Source organism: Genypterus blacodes, unplaced genomic scaffold (genome assembly GCF_046128005.1).
Source record: "Genypterus blacodes isolate CSIRO-AG114 ecotype Tasmania unplaced genomic scaffold, CSIRO-AGI_Gbla_v1 ptg000061l_1, whole genome shotgun sequence".
NCBI classification, from domain to species: Eukaryota; Metazoa; Chordata; class Actinopteri; order Ophidiiformes; family Ophidiidae; genus Genypterus; species Genypterus blacodes.
In genome coordinates this window covers 2,974,708-2,992,312 of record NW_027466873.1, presented here as the reverse complement: position 1 = coordinate 2,992,312, position 17,605 = coordinate 2,974,708, and the positions used below count along the sequence as shown (strand labels likewise).

The 17,605-nt window shown below is 45.2% G+C and overlaps 1 protein-coding gene across 1 annotated transcript in view; it reads left to right on the top strand.

Annotated features, from left to right (window-relative positions):
- The window catches only part of mvb12bb (multivesicular body subunit 12Bb), a 32,525-nt gene that overhangs the window by 11,952 nt on the left and 2,968 nt on the right, over positions 1–17,605 (top strand). Inside the window, exons 7-9 of the mRNA XM_076154325.1 lie at positions 4,246–4,304; positions 15,341–15,396; positions 16,397–16,456. Of these exons, the coding sequence (XP_076010440.1) occupies positions 4,246–4,304; positions 15,341–15,396; positions 16,397–16,456 (175 nt within the window). The remainder of the gene's footprint in view (positions 1–4,245; positions 4,305–15,340; positions 15,397–16,396; positions 16,457–17,605) is intronic.

The following is a 17,605-nucleotide window of genomic DNA, read 5'->3' as shown; positions in this document are numbered from 1 at the left end:
TGAGCTCCTAAAACCGCCACCATAGACCCGTTAAGCTGTGTGAAGTCGAAACGCTGGTTGTGTTTAAAGGCGCAATCTGCCGTCCAAAAGTAAACCAACATTCAAACCTGTAACCCCGCTGTCACTCGTAAAACACAAAATAACAACAACTAATACCGCATTTACACCATTCATCTATTTTCCACTGCTAATCCGGGTTCGGGTCGCTTAGGCAGCCTGCCAAGTACACTTCACTTCAATTCTACTTATAAACAACAAACAGCAATCGTTTCTGCACGCACCTCAGCTGCAACAAGTGCTCCAATCCTTCTTTTCCACCTAGAATATACAGTACAAAAATAAATGCAGACTTTGGAAGGGGCAGCAGTTCTAAAGAGTTTTAATTTCAGGTCTCAGGTCCAAAACATGTTAACAAAGGGATCACATACAGGCTAAAAAGATCAAATGTAATAGAAACGTAGCTTCAATCAAGCGTAGCAACGTTCTATATTCAATAGTTTCACTGTGGCTGTTTTCCACCGTATTGCCCCTCCTCCGACTTTATATTGTGAAGAACCTGAACCATCCGGTCAGCTTTTTAATGTGTCCAGTATAGTATCCCCCCGCCCTCCGCCCCCCCTCCTTCCCCCCCCTCTCCTGGCCAACACTGCCATTTGTTCTCCTGATAAAACTGTCATCGCTGAGGCTGATATCTGACCTCTGCCTGTGACTGGTGGCATAAATTAGCCTTGTCCTAATATTGCAGTTTCTTTCACTTCCCTCAGAATCAAGGTTTCTGACATTTCTCTTAGAATAATAGCCCATTGTACACACGGACGCTTTTTAAATCAAAACTGTACAACGATAAAAATGTCAAGGCCGCGTATCCTCTCTCATCTCGTCGCCGGCTTTCCCCTTTAACACGCCGAGCATAGAGAGTCATCAGTGTCAGAATTGGCATGCATATCAATACATTTTGCATCGCACTGTCTTCTGCCTCTGACACTCCACAAGAGCCGCGGCCGCCGCAGATGTGCAGGAGTATTGTATCGGCTTTCATTGCTCGCTGGTTAACCAAGACCTCTCAGTGCACATGACTGTTGGAGAGGAAGAGACGCCATGACTGTCAGCGCGCAGCGTGACAGATCTCTCCCGCCTGAAGTGCTCCTGGAACCGTTTTTTTTTCCCCCCTCCTCACTCTGGGCTCAATCTCATTCATTATTTCCTCAAGAAGTTTCCTACCCAAAAAAAAGCGCCTCAGATCAAGAGAAAGGGACGCAGAACGACGATGATCAGTCGAGATCTGACGCGCCCAAATTCACAGAGATCCTCTTTTCCTCACCTGACACGGTGCTTAAAGGAGGATAATGATGGGTGAGAACGCGGCGCCCACAAAGCAGCACTGTCGGCACATAGAGGGGAAGGTGTGGAGATGTTGTCACGGCAAAGGCAGGATGTGTGTCAAAACAAGAGCTTCCAACTCCCGTATCGCAGCTCCGCGGCTCTTGGGCGATATTACTCCCGGTTCAGAGTAATATTGCCTCTCACCTTTTCCCTGACTACCGCTCGTGTCTCCCCGCTGCCTCTCACACTTTCTCTTCTTCTCTCTCTCTTTCTTTTTTTTTATGCAGACAACCTTGTTTCCTCATCCAGCATGGAACAACATGCAAAGAAAAAACAAACAAAAGGCTGTAAATGATGTTGAGTAATCCCTCGTATGCTTTGCAGCACTAATGCGATTTTAACTCGCGCAGATTTCATGGGAGCATCAGACTCTTGATCTGCGCCGTAATTGTGTAAATCTTTGAGGCCGCGTTCCCAGTTTTACAGTAATTTGATGAGGAAGTATGCTATAATTGAATATTCAAATTAGGAATACGTGTCAATATGGCTCTCCTTGTCTGAAATGAGGATTAATTGTTGTCAAAACTCCAGTTGCCAACATAATGCGTGTCCCACCACTGCTGTTGATTAGCAATGCGCTTGCCATGTTTTTGTTTTAAGAATTAGTTCTCTAATTGATTTGCCATATGTTACCCTCTCCAATGCAGCTAAAATTGTATTTAGAAATCACCAATTTGGATTGAGACAGTTTTCTGTTTCAAACAGATGGGAATACAAACCTCGGAGGCCGCCGGGAGGAAAAGGATTTCATGAATACTTTTCCTGTTTTACACCGAGTCTTCGGTTGTACCGTCAAGCAAATCCTGACCGAAGCGGTGTTTTTTTCTGAACTTTTTGGAAAATTATGAGATATCTGAAATGTTTTGGAAAAGGTCGGAATTTTGGGAAAAGAAGACAATTAAATATTCTAACATCATCTTGAGGAACCGGTCGGTGATGGTTGACTTGATTCACAGTTCTTAGGTGATTACTGATTTTACTAACATTTGCGAGAGTAGAACTTCATCTTCACCTGTTTGTGCTTCCAGTTGTTGTTCACACTCTCGCATTACAGGTTTAGTTAACCGTGTGGTGGAAGGTGTAAAGGTTTTTTTCACCATCGTGGAAGTGTTTTAATTGACAACATGTAGAGTCCCTGCATTTAGCAACACTTTAGCTCTATATAGATGGAAGAAGTCACTTGAGAAATGACATCTAGTGTAGCGTGTATTGTTTATTTCAGTGGTTCTCAAACTGCTGGGTGTATTAATGTTACTTGCGCCCCCTAGTGGCATCAAAACAAAATACATTTTCAGGGAGAGGTTTTTTAAACCTAATTTTTTTTTCTCTTTTTACAGTATGTAGTACTACTTTTACTACTTTTGTTCTTTGTGGGTGCCAGTAACTTTTTGAGCTCATCCGGTCTTTGAGCTCATCCCATAAACGTCTCAACTTCCATACAGCGCACACACACACACTCACACACACAGGGTTAGTTTTGTGATTCTTTCGCAGTCAGCGGCTGGGTTGGTTCTTGGTTCAAAGAGTTTGAGAAGCGCTCTCTTATTAAAATGTGTTCTCTTATGCATGGGGCCCTTCTGGCTTCATACAAATGCAGATACCAGGAATAATTTCCCTCCACTTATCAGTTGGCGGAATTCCGTCGCCGCACTGAAAGATGTGTACGTACCTTTCCTTTCTCCTTTCAGAGGAGTCAACCTTTTGCGAGGTAAAAGAAGTCGGCGTCGAATATGGCAATCCCATTCCGCGAGATTGATGCCAACCTTTTAAAAATTCACCATTGGCCTGGATTTAACATGGCCGAATGCTGATGTAAATGAGGAGGGGAAACGTCGACCCTTTCATTGCAAATAAATCTGAGTTGCAGGCTTGGGCTCATAAATACCACGGGCTGTCAACAGTGTTGTTTTATTGCTCTTGATGGAAATTATTGCGTTTATTTATCTCATCCGGAGAGATAAGGCTGTGAAAGCCACACACACCTCGTGCTCGGCATCATCGCCGCCGCCACCGCCGTCGGTACATGCAGATTCGCCATTAGTCTTAAATTTTAAGAATTTAGAGTTTACACCCGCTGTCGGGGCTCAGATTGTTTATGCGATCCATAAACGGACCTCCTCCTCGCTTCCAGAATCCGTCTCCTCCTTTTATAATTCAGCGTCTTCGTCTCTGTGTTGTTCTGTTTTTCTTTAACGGCAAACTTTTAACGTCTAATCAAAGCAATTCCCCCCGTTTTTAATGATCATGCCAAGTATTTTACGTTGTGGTTATGAGATCGTTTGTTTTGTAACGGCGTTCAGTTCTGGAGCTCATTGTGCCTCCACATCACGTCACTTTATGCAGCTCTCTTGAAGCTGTGATTTTTTTTCCTGCTTGCTGTGGATTTATCGATCCGTAGGGGTGAGTCACAGGGTGTAATTCATGATAGCTTGATTGATGAGGATTTCAATCTTATATGGTTTGTTAACTTCAACTGCCCGCAAAGTGCATTCTGTGCTGTTTTCTGTAATACAAGGCCATGAAACGGTAAAAACAGACTTCCCCTTGAATAATGGAATCTCTTAGTTCCTCCAGAATTAACAGGATCTCTGCTTCCAAAGCCTGTAAACGCGGCTGCTGGAGCCTCTGGGCAGCTTATGCATGGTTTAACGTTCACCATATTTCCCCTCCTTCACATGAAGCAGTAGTTTCAGCAAACGGCGCCTGTATCTGAAAAATTGTGTATGTTTCAGGCTAAATATGTGAGTGAGGAATTGAATCGTCACCTTTGACAGATTGAAATTTCCCCTCATCTCATCGCATGTTGATAAGCAGACCGATAAAGCAGCGATCAGTTGACACGTGTGCACTTTGTCTCTGCAGGAGGACCTCCAGCAGGCCTGAGAATGAGCTCCAGACCAGTGGCAGCTACACCATGACAGGTAAATGCTTTTATGATCGCTCTCTATGTCACAATAGACACCATGACCTCCTGGTTCTAAAGTTCCCACTGGCATTTTGGTCTAAAGTGCACGTAAAGCAAGATAAACAGAAATGTCAAATGTATGCATATTGTTAAGATATTGATTATAAATATTATTATAAGGCAATACATTGATTTCTAGTTCAAATGTGTGAGTGAGATCTGAGTACATTCTCTCAGATCCAGAAAAAGTGATTGTACTTTGATCTGGACATTTATTTAAACTACCCCTTGTGCATTTCCCCGCCTCATAGTGTGATTGCGCAATGCATCATAAACGCTCTGAGGGGGGTGGAATCCTGTTAATCCCATCCATCTGAGCACCCTTTAGCCTTAATCGCAGAAGGGATGAATAATCTGGAGTTTTGACAGCATGTAAACATAGTAAATGATTAGTATTTAACACTTTCCTGTCTAATTTTGCTTTAAAACAACTTCATTTAGAGAAAAGGTTCAGTATTTGGCAGCTGCTGTTTATCCACAATGTCCAACGTACCACTTCATGTCATCACGAGCAGTGTAATCTTCACCTGTGGACTCCTTTGGTGCTTGATCTGAATGTTGTACGTCTAGATTTCCTTGCTGATGAGCTCGGTGCGGCGCTTTGCTTATCTGAGTCGACACGACTCCCCAGAGGAGCTCGGCATTACACTCAAAAGAACATTTAACAGCTGTCAAAGATGATCCATCACATACCGTACTTACATACTGTACGGTACCGTGCGTGCGTGCGTGCAAATTCCCTGTGCTTTCGCTCGGGAAAGGTTCAGCCGCGGTGAAAACGTTCCGTGACTAAAAGAGAAGAAAGGCTAATTGTTTGGAAAGCGGAGCTAAGCTGTGATGGCCTGTGTGTGTGTGTGTGTGTGTGTGTGTGTGTGTGTGTGTGTGTGTGTGTGTGTGTGTGTGTGTGTGTGTGTGTGTGTGTGTGTGTGTGTGTGTGTGTGTGTGTGTGTGAGAGACAGAGAGAGAGGTGAATGAGGCAGGCTGGTTTTATCCAGCTGGAGAGAGACACCATGTGGTGAGGAATCCTCCTGCTCACCCAGCAGAGGCACACCCAAGCTGGAGCCATGACACACACACACACACACACACATAATGTATGTAGACGTTCACCTAAACATCACATAACCTCTTTAGATTTAAGTCATCTAAATACAAATTCAGCCGTTGTGTTCTCTTTTGTTTCATGTCGCTGCAAACCTGCAAAATGATGCAAAATGTTTTGATTAATACATCACTACGTTGCCATGACAATCAAATAATAAGTTAGTTAAGACAAGTGTGCGAAGTGCTGCCCTGAAGGAGAGCGCACATTAACACACAGCTGAATGGTTTGTGGCATTTGGTGTGCGATTCCTCCTCTGGGACGCCGTTTGAGTGACAGTGAAGAACATGCACATACTGTACAGTACGCTGCCAGCAGTCATCAGTTACCTCCACACACACACACACACACACATACACACACTGTCCTCTACGCCGGCCCTGTTCCGTCCCCCTTTTTGCCTACCTTAAAGGAAAACGAGGATCTCTTTTTTTAATGGAGTTAGCCTGAGACGTTGCTGCTTTATCGCCTGAGACGGGCCGCTCATCAAACCTCCCAGCCACACACTGTGAATGTGAGAGAATGCAACTTCCCTTCATTAACAATGTGATAGCCCGCAGACCAAGTGTGAGGTCGTAGCCGACAGCCTATTTGTGTTAATTGTTAGCGTGGCGTGTGTGTGTGTGAGTGCGTGCGTGCGGGTACATCAGTGTGACCGTGCGTGTGTGTGCGTGGGCTGACAGCTGGCCAGGTTCGAGTTGGTCTAAAACCATGTGCGCTCTGTCAGGGTTGTACAGGCGCCTTCTTTAGGATTGATGAATTGCCTGCTTTCTTGATTAAACCCTCCGTCACTTCCCCAACAAAACAAAAAAAAAACCAACACACACACACACGCACACACTAAAAGAGAGAGAGCTGAGGGGAGGAGAAGGTAACGTGTCGGGGGAATCTGTCATCTGCGTTGACATCGTGTACAGATGTGACGTGCGGGCGCTTTGACATTTATTACAAGAATATTAAAAACTAATTCACGTTTTTTTTTGCTGTCCTTTCTCTCTCTCTCTCTCTCTCTCTCTCTCTCTCTCTCTCTCTCTCTCTCTCTCTCTCTCTCTCTCTCTCTCTCTCTCTCTTGCTCTCACTCTTACTCGCCCTCTCACTCTCACTCTAACTCTCTTTCTCTCTCACGCACACACTCTCTCACTCTCTCTCTCTGAGTTGAAGCTCATTTGGAAAAGTTTTCACCGCAGCTTCAACCTTTTCTTTTTCTTTGCTTCTTCCTCCCCGGTTGTCGGTTCGAGTCCCTTCGCTCCGTTGTCCGCGTAAAGAGCTTTTGTAGGAGCCAATGTAAACGCAGCTAAACATTGCCAGTCGTTCATTTCATATGAAAAGAACGCGGCATGACGTTCCGAGAAACAACATCCAGCATTCAGCAGACATCCACCTGATACAAAAAAAGAAGGCAAATCTAATAAAGAGTAATACATTTGCATATCTATCGCATTAATCAAAAATAAATCCTGACATTGGCCCTGATCTAACGTAATATGGAGAGCAATTATTTCCCTATCCATTAGACGAACTTCAATTAACAGACACAAGACAGTTCATCCTTCAGTGAGGAGGAGGAGGAGGAGGAGGAGGAGGAGGAAAAGAGCAGGAGACTCGAAATTAACTCGGGTTTGCAAAATATCTTGGCAGGATGACAGTGATTTTTGATTTTCGGGAAACAATATTAGAATTCTTATTAAACTATGTGCATCTGCTTTTAATTTGCCGCAAATAATTGGAAAACGCAATGGAGCTTTCCAATTAAAGCTCCACTTTATGCCGTTTAATAATACCCTCATAATATTATAGCTTATGGAATGACAGGTGAGTCGACGTATGAATAAAACATAAAGCCGCGTAATAAGAGACAGAAGAAGGAGGAAGAAAAAAAGCGAGACAGTTGTTGGGGGGCTTTTAAATGCTCGCCATAATTTGCATATATTAATCTCCTCTTTTTCAGCCTTATCAAGTATTCCACTGTATTTGAAGTTAAAATAGTCGTGACAGGCAGGGGTACGCTTCGTTTTTCCAAGGATTTATTACTTGTATAATTCCGGATCTTTAATAAGCCAATATGACTGATCCTCTGAGTTCTGTGGAATTTGGTTAATTGTTCCAGATGGTGCTCGCTGATTATGCAAAATTACTTTCCTTTCTCCTCCTCTCCCCTCCAACTACACCATTTTTTGATTGACTAACACGGAGAAAAAAGATTATTTTTGGGCCCGGCACTTTCATTAAGAGGTTTCTCATCAGGTTTCAAACAAAAGTTCCATCTTATCTCGCTGAGCTCTCTCTGTGCTGTCCTGTGCTGTGTCTCTACTGTGCCTGTGTGTCTGTGTGCGTGTGTGTGTGTGCGCGCGTGTGTGTGTATGTGTTTCTGTGCTGTGCAAGAAGGAGGAGATCAGCAGGCTCTTATCTCCAACACGTGATGGATCTCAAACTGCTTCCCGCACTGTCGGGGTTATATTTTAGAATAACACTATTCTTTAGGCTGAGCGATTAAAAAACACGACCTCTGAATAGCGACACAAAAGTTATTATGAGAGCATTCTGTTCTCTTTCTCTTTCCGTGCCCACACACTGATGAATTCCCTAAGCGGTGGGCTGGAGTCTTCCACTTGCAGCTCAGGCTTCCATACCCCAACTCCACCAACATTCTGTTTTGCATCAGCTAAATTGAGGTGAATGAATCATTTATGGAAGTGTTATGGGGGAGGCAAGGGTGGATTTACCCGCCGAGCGTTTGACTTCACACGAAGCGGGATTTTCTATGAAACGGATCTTGATGTGTGAAGTAATGCCAAAGCTTACATCAAGACATGAAAGGAGCGCTCTTAAAAACCTGCAATTTGCTACTTAACTCGCCCGGTCAGCAGAAATCCAAAAAGGCAAGACGAGGGTTTCAGCGCACGCACACACACACACATACACGCATACACACGCTTCTTAAAATTGTTTACTTCTCCTAACCGCTCATGGATGGCATCTGTGGGTTTGTAAATTGAATCGTGGGACTGTAATTGTTTCTGAATTCATTTAAAAATAGTTGAAATTGTAAATCAGCTTTTGTGTTGGACTCACAGTCAAATATTACACCAGTGTGCCATAAACAAGATACTATTACTGGCATGAGATCAAATAAACAAAGAAAGTCCTTAATCCTGTAGAGAAGCTGAAGCAGATGTGTGTGTGTGCGGTTATACTTTTACTGTTTTCTTGAGCTATAAAAAAATCATTTCTCGTCATTTGAATTCGGCACAATGGTGATATCGCCAAGAGGATATGGATTTTAAAATCTGCGTCTGGGTGGAATGTTGTCAAGTAAACAAGTTTTCTGAAACTCTTTCATGTAATTTCCCCTTAAATCCATCGTATAATGACCACAAAGACCACACATACCTCCTCTATTGTCTTATTTTGGACACTTCTGAACAAATCCCGCTGGTTTTTGTTTCACATTCACTCAAAAATCCAGTTTTGGTTGTGAAATGTGAAAGGTTGATGTGCTTGTGCCATTCAGTATTTGGGCTCCATCCTGTACGAATCATAATGGAATTCTTGACTGGAGCCACCGGGCCCCGAGGCGTTTTTGGACCCGTACTGCAGTCAAATAAGAGACTTTAAATGGCTTTGCATGTGCAGGCCAGACTGGACTCTGGAGTCTCATCCCTCATTGCTTTCTATCCATCCCTGAGATGGAAGCGGTGCTCCATTAGTTTCAGTGTCCAGACATGGACGGCCTCAATGGATGGGCCTGTCACGCTCCCTCATTTGCCCCGTGTACAGCAGGGTTTGTTATCGCACATCTAATTAGAACTTGATAAAAAATATTTCGCAAAAATCCAGTCATTAAATATAGTTTAAGGAGATTTATGGTCAAATATGCCTTAAAGATCTTTTAATGGCTCTGCTGACTTGTTAAGTTTGTAATTAATGATCTTCTAATACATACTGCGGTGTGATTTAGAAAGCACAATGAGATTCTGGGAATGAAGTCGTTTTGGAAAAGGGCATCTGGAGCTCCCAGAAGCTATATTAAATAGTTCTGCTCAGAGCCACAAAGTCAGCTGTGAAAAAGTTCAAACAGAAAAACCTCTTTAAATAGACGAGGCCGCCTCATTGTTAGGGTGCGAGAAATACAACACGATTAAGAAACGGCGCCTTTGTCGTTTGATGAGGGGTAATTAGTGTATACAGGAAAAGCCAGGGCTTTTTTTTTTCTCTTTTACCGCACAGAACATTTGAGCTTCGACCAAAGTCTTCTAATCTGCACATAACTAATAAGCAAATGCATATGTATCAAAGTGTAAATGCATTCTACTAATAACAGTAGCCTGTTTCATCAGGAGAGTAATGGTGTCCTTATTAGCATAATTAATGACAAATGGCAGCGCAGCATTGGTGGATTGGTTCTGGGGGATGATAAATTGGTGGATGCCCAGGTTAGTGGCTGCCAAGGAGGCCTCTTTGGCTGTCATCCCTCCTGCTTCCGCCCTGGCACAGTTCATTACTCACCGTGTGAGATGCCACTTTACATTGCCCGGTACTGTGAGCACGGAGAACTTAATAACGCCACCCACAACCACACGGGGCCTGCTGCTTTACCCACAGTCCAGAGGGCAAGCAGCTCAGCGAGGGCGAGGGGAGCAGGGCAGCATGGGAATCATCTCCTACAGCTGCACTGATCAAAACGGATCACACGTCAGTCACCACTTCAGGGCCATGTGACCCAGCCTCCAGTGCTGGTGAGTGTTTCTTGTTAGGATTTTCTAGGGCTCGCCACATCCCTCGCATCATTACGGGTTAGTTTGCCCACAGAACCGCTAATTAAGAGGGGATTTGTGTAATTGTGCCTTCTGCTGTGTCCCATCCGGCACATGCAATTTACTGTCAGCCCTCTGCCAGCTTTTACACTTGTCCAGAGAGGCGTACCCCATTTATACACACATTCTGCTGCACATTTACCAGCAGCCACAGCTGGGGATCAATGCCAGTGCCATGGCAATGTCTTAAAAGACACTGTGCTGCTGATTAAAGTCTGATTGTCCATTTAATTTCATGAGCGCTCTCAGTAGCTGGTCATTATGAAAGGCTCGGCTCATGATTCTCCAGCTCTCACTGCAAAATGATTCAAAGATGTATTCACCAAATGATCTCAGCATATTGGTCCGGTTAGCGTTTTGTGGTAAAGAGCGAGTGTAACATAACCGACACATAATGTTTACTATATAAACCAAGGGCCCACATTGGACACGTTATGTCACGTGGCACGCGTCCTCAAAGCGTTCTGTGTTATGCAGCGGTGTTTGTGGCCAACTCACTGTAGGTGTTGCTGGCTCTGCCCACTTTCTGGAAGACTGATGGACCAGCGCCCGGCTGGGACTGCCTCCTGGCTCCCAACCCACCAGCACATTTCAAGGACTGCTTGTCACAGATGGAAAAGTAAGTGGGTCATTCTCCATAAGCTTGCCATTTTGCATCCCTTTGGTGAAGAAAAAAAGAAAGCAGTCACAATTAAATATCAGTGAAAATGTTAATAAAGCAGTCAGAGGAGCCTAAACCCTCTGAGCTCCATCTCTGCATTATTTGGAATGTAGAAGAAGTTTACACTACAAACCGTCAACTCTAGCAGAAAAGGCTAAACTGTGAGTTGTGCTGGTAAAAGAAAAAAGGTTAATGATATTCTCCTGAAATGTTGCACCACCTTTTCCAGCCAATGCAGTGAAAATCCTTTGAAAAGTTGCCAAAGTGGTCAAATGTATGTAGAATGGCCCAACTGCAAACGTCTTCCTCTGAATTCCAGCCACGGACTTTTCCGTAAACTTGGCTGAATTCCACACAAGCTGTTATGAAACTCTCAGCATTGAGAAGCATTTAAATGATTTTAAGCGCTTTGATGACCTTTATTTCACACGTTTGTGAAGAGAGCCTTGGAATGAATATTTCATGGTGAAGTTCTGAGTCGCTGTCAGGAGGAATGGCAGTAGAAAGCCAGCTCGCTCTCACTACAGTGAGACTGGGGAAACAGGCTGTACTCAGCAGGCAGAAACAAATAAAAATAGATTATCAGAACCCCTCATCATTGCTGTGGATGATCTATTTCACTATTGGTGTTATTCACTTCTTATAAAGTAAATTGAATCCCCAGTAAACATTTTAATAATTCACCAGTTGTAGTTGCACTCGTGCATGTGAGACTTTTTTTTAGCCTGTTCAAGTTTTTTTTTCTCTTTCTTTACTTCACTGTTCTGTTCTGTCTAGAGGGCTTGAGAAAGGGGGAAAGATAAAAGAAAAAGAATGGGTTTCATAGAGCCGTAGTCATTAAAAGAATCTGAAAATAGCAACTCGCTATCATCTGTTCTCATAGCACGGGTCAGGAGCTCTGACACCTCCAAAATTCCTCCTGTCAGGGTAGGGGGCCATTTGTATTCTCTCTCATTAGGCAATTTGACTAATGACCTGCCGTGGCTGCAGAGCTACTGAGGGACCCGGAGCCTCGCGCCCTCTCTCCTACAGCAGCCTGAACACACACCCTCCATTGGAATGGCACAGATGGCATGCCCGGGCGACAAAATAAACTACAATATGTCTCCGAGATGCTGTCAGGGCCGGGCACTATTTCTCATGTCAGAGCGGGGCTAAGGGCTGTGAGTGGGCAGAGGGGGTCCTCCTCCAGCTCTCTGTTCATCTACTCACCATTATCTGCAGAGGTGACAGAGCGCCGGCTCTGCAACTAGAATAGCATTTCCATGGTCTGCATAAAGAATCCGTCTCAAATTGAGAGTCACACCGACAGGAAAGGTATTGCTATGTCTAGGCTGGCTACACATGGTGAAAAGGCAACATCCAATTGTTTGGAATATGAAATATACCACACACACCATGCAGATACGGCTCCAATATTGTTTTGGACAGTTTTACTTTTTGTTATTTAATGGTAAAAATCCAGTCATAACTGAAAACTTCCGCTCAGGTTTCAAATAAGTGTCGAGCAAATATTTGGAATATTGCCGAAGGAAAATCTGAATTAGAACAGGTTTTCATCAACAAATAATGCTTGTCACAAAACGCATTGTAGCATAGTTGTAAACACTGCTTCAGAATATTTATTGCTCAAAATATTTATTCAATTTAGCGACGATTATATTCTAATATTATGGTTTGTTTGTGACTTTCTCAAATTTGAGATTGAGAAATGTCCTACTGTTGTCCTTTTTTTTATCAGAAACCGCTGGGATGTTTGAATCGAACATAAACCACTTTTTCCCCTTGTTTTCAGTTTCCAGTTCAGTCTTTATTTACACTCCCTTACTGGCAGATGTTAGGATTGTAGGCGCTAAAGCTTTGACTGGCACTTTCTCACTTAATTCAGGCTCCAGACAGATTCACCCAGGTAATCATACGAGACAGAGATCAATGCAATTCTGCTGAATTAGTGAAGTGTAAAATAAAAGTTCATCAACATTCCTGAGGTGTTGCTGTTGAGTTGTGGCTCGGGTAATATGGGGTACGCTCCATCGCCCATGCACATTTCTCCATCAGTCAGTGTCTCGGCGCAACTCGGTGTGGTTTGTGCGCACGCCTGCCTGCCTGCTTCCCCCCCTCCCTCCCTCCCTCCCTCCCTCACTGCCTGCCCTGCCTGCCTGCCTGCCTGCCCGCCTGCGTATGTACTGTATGTATGTACACCCGCATCTGCTGCAGCCCTGGAAAGGCGATGTATGTTTCAGAGCGTGGCTGCTGAAAGTCCTGGGTGACAGTGCATCCAACAATGGAAGAGTGAGGGATTAGCGCTCAGCCCGGCGTACGAGGGAGCCCTTCCCGCCCTGAAACAGCCATTCATCTGTGCCCAGGGGCTGGAGATGACAATGCAGCCATTGCTCATCGCACCTGACGGAGCCATTAATAAGGCAATGATCCACACGGGGCCTGTGCTGACTCCGTTCTTTACACTACAATCACTCAAACCGCAGGGTCCTCCTTACTTAACGCCACCTCTGAGCTTGCCGCCATCAACATCATCACCGCCGCCGCCATCACCATCATCATCACCATCATCATCATAACTGCAGCCGTTGTGCCAAATTTCCAGCCAGATGTTTCAGGATCAACTCGGGCTCACAGACTCCAAATGCTAAGTAACTTCCCAGTTCCCAGTCCTGCAATACACTCCTGAGTTAATGGAGTGTAGCCTGGCCATTTGAGCAGCGGGAACATGCTTCATAGTGGGATTCCTGGTCAGAAGATTGGATTTACATTATTTTTTGCCCTTTGCACCCTCCGATTCTTCTGCAGGATGATATCCATTTCTTACCGCCGAGTCATCTCCTGCGCCTCTCCATTTGTCTGGATGTAAGATAGCCTCTCTAGTATAGATGGCAGAGGAATACAAAGCGAGATCTGATTTTAAATGTAATCCTTGAGCAATAAAGCAACTCTCTGGCCTTCAGCTGTATGCATTCATCCGTCTGTGCCACACAGATCCATCAACGGCTACAATCTCTGCTTCACGTTGCTGGGTATTGATTCAAATGTATCCCCCCCCCCCCCCCCCCCCCCCCCCCCCCCCCCAACCCACCCGCCCGCCCGCCTACCTCCTCGCCTGGCGTCGGCGCTCCCAGCAACTCGGCAGCACATGTTTATTCACTTGTTTTTATGGGCTTAAACAAGCCATCATACCTACACAGTCAATCTGTTCCAGATAGCCAAGCATCCAAACACACTGCTGCTGCTGCCAAATAGCGCAACAGCAAAAGTGTGTGTCAAGGCCGGGGCATGGAGTCGCCCCCAGGTGGGTGTAAACGGGTCCAGGGGCTCAGAGATTTCAGACTACGAGATTTTCCAACTGTTCTTGTAGGAGACGGTGGTTCAGGAAGTCAAGAAGTGGGTTTCGACGACAACGTGTTTCTGTGTAACGACCAAGAAAGTAAAGCAAAGTGGTGCGAAAGTCAAAAATGAGGGATGTGTTAAAATGTTGATGGAAAAGGAACGATGACTCATGAGCCGCTTTGGCCTGGGTTAACAAGTTCTTTCTCCCGTGCCGACGGCCCGACGGAACACCGAGCGGAAGCGTCGGCCTCTGAATAACTGGGAGCTCCCTGTCGACACCGACGGCAGCAAGTTTTGCGCCTCCACATTCGGAGTTTTCTCTTGAAGCCGAGCAGCTGCAGTTTTCCTCTCAGTCTGGCTTTGTGTCCCTTGTCACCCTGTGTTAATTTGGGCCCTAATGTATTTTATAAACAAAGGGCTGCTCTCTAGCCTGACAGTCGTGACACCTTGATTCCAGTGCAGGATGCATGCGGTACAGGGTTACACCATTAATAATCAACTGGCAGCCATCACACCATTTTAACCACGATCATTATGATAAAGGGCATACACTTAATTACAGGCCTGCTTAATTATAGCTCTGTTGAAGCTCGTTTGTTTGGTCAAATGCTAATTATACCACCACGCTCTTGGCAAGTCCTCATTTCAATCCACTTTTTGCCGGCTGAACACTGTGGCTTATTTTCATGCAAATTTGATATCTGCTGAGTGTTTTGTCTCTCTTCTTTCCGCTTTTCTCCGCTGGTGTGTGAGCGCTGCTTTTGTTTCGGAGGTGAACATCTCTCAGACAAGACAAAATCGGGGGAATAATCAAGAGTAATTAAACGGGAAGAGGGCCGGGTGTGGAGGAGAGCGGAGGTGCTCGGATATAGAAAGGGAGGAAAAAAAAAAAGCCTTTCATCCTCTTCTCCCCCGTGGATGGAAGATGGGAGGGACGGTGAAGCTTTGCTGCTGTCTTGTAATCCCACATTTAGTCTTGTTGAAATGTTTGGTATCGTGGGTGTGGGGGTGTGGGGGTGTGTGTGTGTGTAAAGATCACTTTTGTTCATCCTGTTTTTGTCTTCTCTTTGCAGCCTTGGATGACGTCCCCTTTGTGATCTCTGAGAAGTTTCACGGCAAAAGCAATGAGGTAAAGATTCTTAGAGGAGTTTCTTACATTCTTTTCCTACACTTAATCACATATTCAACATAATATTTGTCCTGTTTCCCGTAATGAGAAGTGATACTTACATTTGACCTTATTGTTCTCTCTGCAACATGGCATTTAGAGGCAGAAATTAACATTCAAACTAACATTTTGTCTCCAGTCTTTCTGTTTTTACATCTTTTTGTTTGTTGCAGGCAGGATTGCTCAATAAACGTTATGAACCGATTCATGAGGAAAGTGTGTGTGTGTGTGGGGGGGGGAGGGCTGGCCCCTGGAGAAGATTCCTTTACATTTGAGCATTTGTGTATTTCTATAACTTTAGCATGAACCTCATTAGGAGAACAGAGGCAAATCCCTGTGATGAATTATCAATACACAGCAATTAGTTCCAGATCCAAATTAAAGATCAGGATCTGGCTCCAGCGTATCGACAGAATCACTGCACTGTACAAATCGAGCAGAAGCGATTACTAACGTTCAGCTGAGACGAGGCCGATTCAGCGGAAGTCAAAGGATTTTGATGCCTTTTTAATAGAGACAGAAACATATTGTGTCTATTACGGTCGTCTCTTCCTCTTTTACGACTACATATTATTAGAAAAAGACACATTTTGTCTTGGCTTATTCAGCCTTGGACCCCTTTAAATTTTGCATTTCTTTTAGTTTTCCATCCCATGAATGGTATATGCTGTCGGGTCAACCAGAGGGAAGCTTCTCCTCTCCTCTCCTCTCCTCTCCTCTCCTCTCCTCTCCTCTGCAGACTGAGTGATGAATGCATGCAGTCAGGCAGAGCTGGCTCAATGCAGTCCATTTGGCTCGCTGGCGGCGGTTGTCACTATAGCCCCGTTTGTATTGACACAGAGAGGGGAGAGGATTAAAGATTTTAAGCATGCTTACTTAGCCATGAGCCTAACCGCCATGTTCCTCCTGTTTTTTTTCTTCTTCTTCTCTCCCCCTCTTCTCTCCCTGCTTTTGATTTCAGATGCAGCAAGTCAATTTAATGGGCATTACGATCAAATCCCTGGCAGAGATCGAGGAGGAAGTGAGTAGAGGCTGCAACGCTCGGCTGCCGCTGACGCCGCCGGCCCAGAATGCAAAGCAAACGGTCTTGGGGTTGTAATTAAGTGTATGAGAGAGAGAGAGAGCGAGAGAGAGAGAGACAGAGGGAAACGGAGACAGAGAGGGAGGCCCTGTTGGCTCTGCTAAGCTCCAGTTGAATAAAAGCATGGGTGGGCGAGGCAGCCGTTCTCTCCTAAAAGCTTCGTCTGTCGTTCCAAAACACTTGACTTTCATTCCCCCCGCCGATTGTTCTCTCTCACAGCTCAATCTCGCTTTTTTGACAGGGCCGTAACGTTCGGAGCCAGACTCCATTCTTGCTCGTACAGGTTCCGATCGCCTTCGCCCTCCTCACTCACTCACTCACTCACTCACTCACTCACTCACTTACTCACTCACTCACTCACTCAACGGGACTACCGGAAGCGTTGGCAGATCTCGCGGCGCAAGTAAAAGAGCGGCAAATGTCTGATGAGACGCTGTAGCCTGCAGGCATTCGTAGGGGGAGAATATCATGTGTGTGCTGCTCCTTCGTACCAGCGAGCCTGTGTGTTTGCGAGAAAGAGAGTTAGGTTGTATGTGTGTGTATGTGTGCGTGTGTGCTGTGTTTGTGTGTGTGCTTTTAAAGACAGTGACACTCCCCCCCCCCTCCTCCTTCTCTCTCATTAGCACGGTATCTCGGTATCAGAACTGCCAGGAAGTGACAGACCACTGTAAAAGAACAGGTGCTGTTGGGTTTGAGATGTGTTACAGAGCAAACACTCCCTCATCAAACCGGGTGTCTGTTCTGCACTCTGCCTCTGTCTTCTGTCACACACTATCCAAATCACACACTGAGTCGCCATCTTGTCATATGGTCATCCGAATGAAGCTCATTGTCAGCTCAGGTATTAATGGCATGCACACGTGTGGTTTTGTGTGTGTGTGTGTGTGTGTGTGTGTGCGTGCGTGCGTGCGTGCGTGCGTTTGTGTGTACGCCGCCGCCGGGGTGGAGACAGGCTGGGCTGCTCATCCTGCATCCTCGTTTCCTCTCTCCTCTCCCCTCTCCTCTCCCTTTCTTCTCGCCGCGTGATTAGCAGGAGGACACATGGCGAGCTGAGCTGGGGAAGGGAAGGGAAGGGCATGAGAAATCATT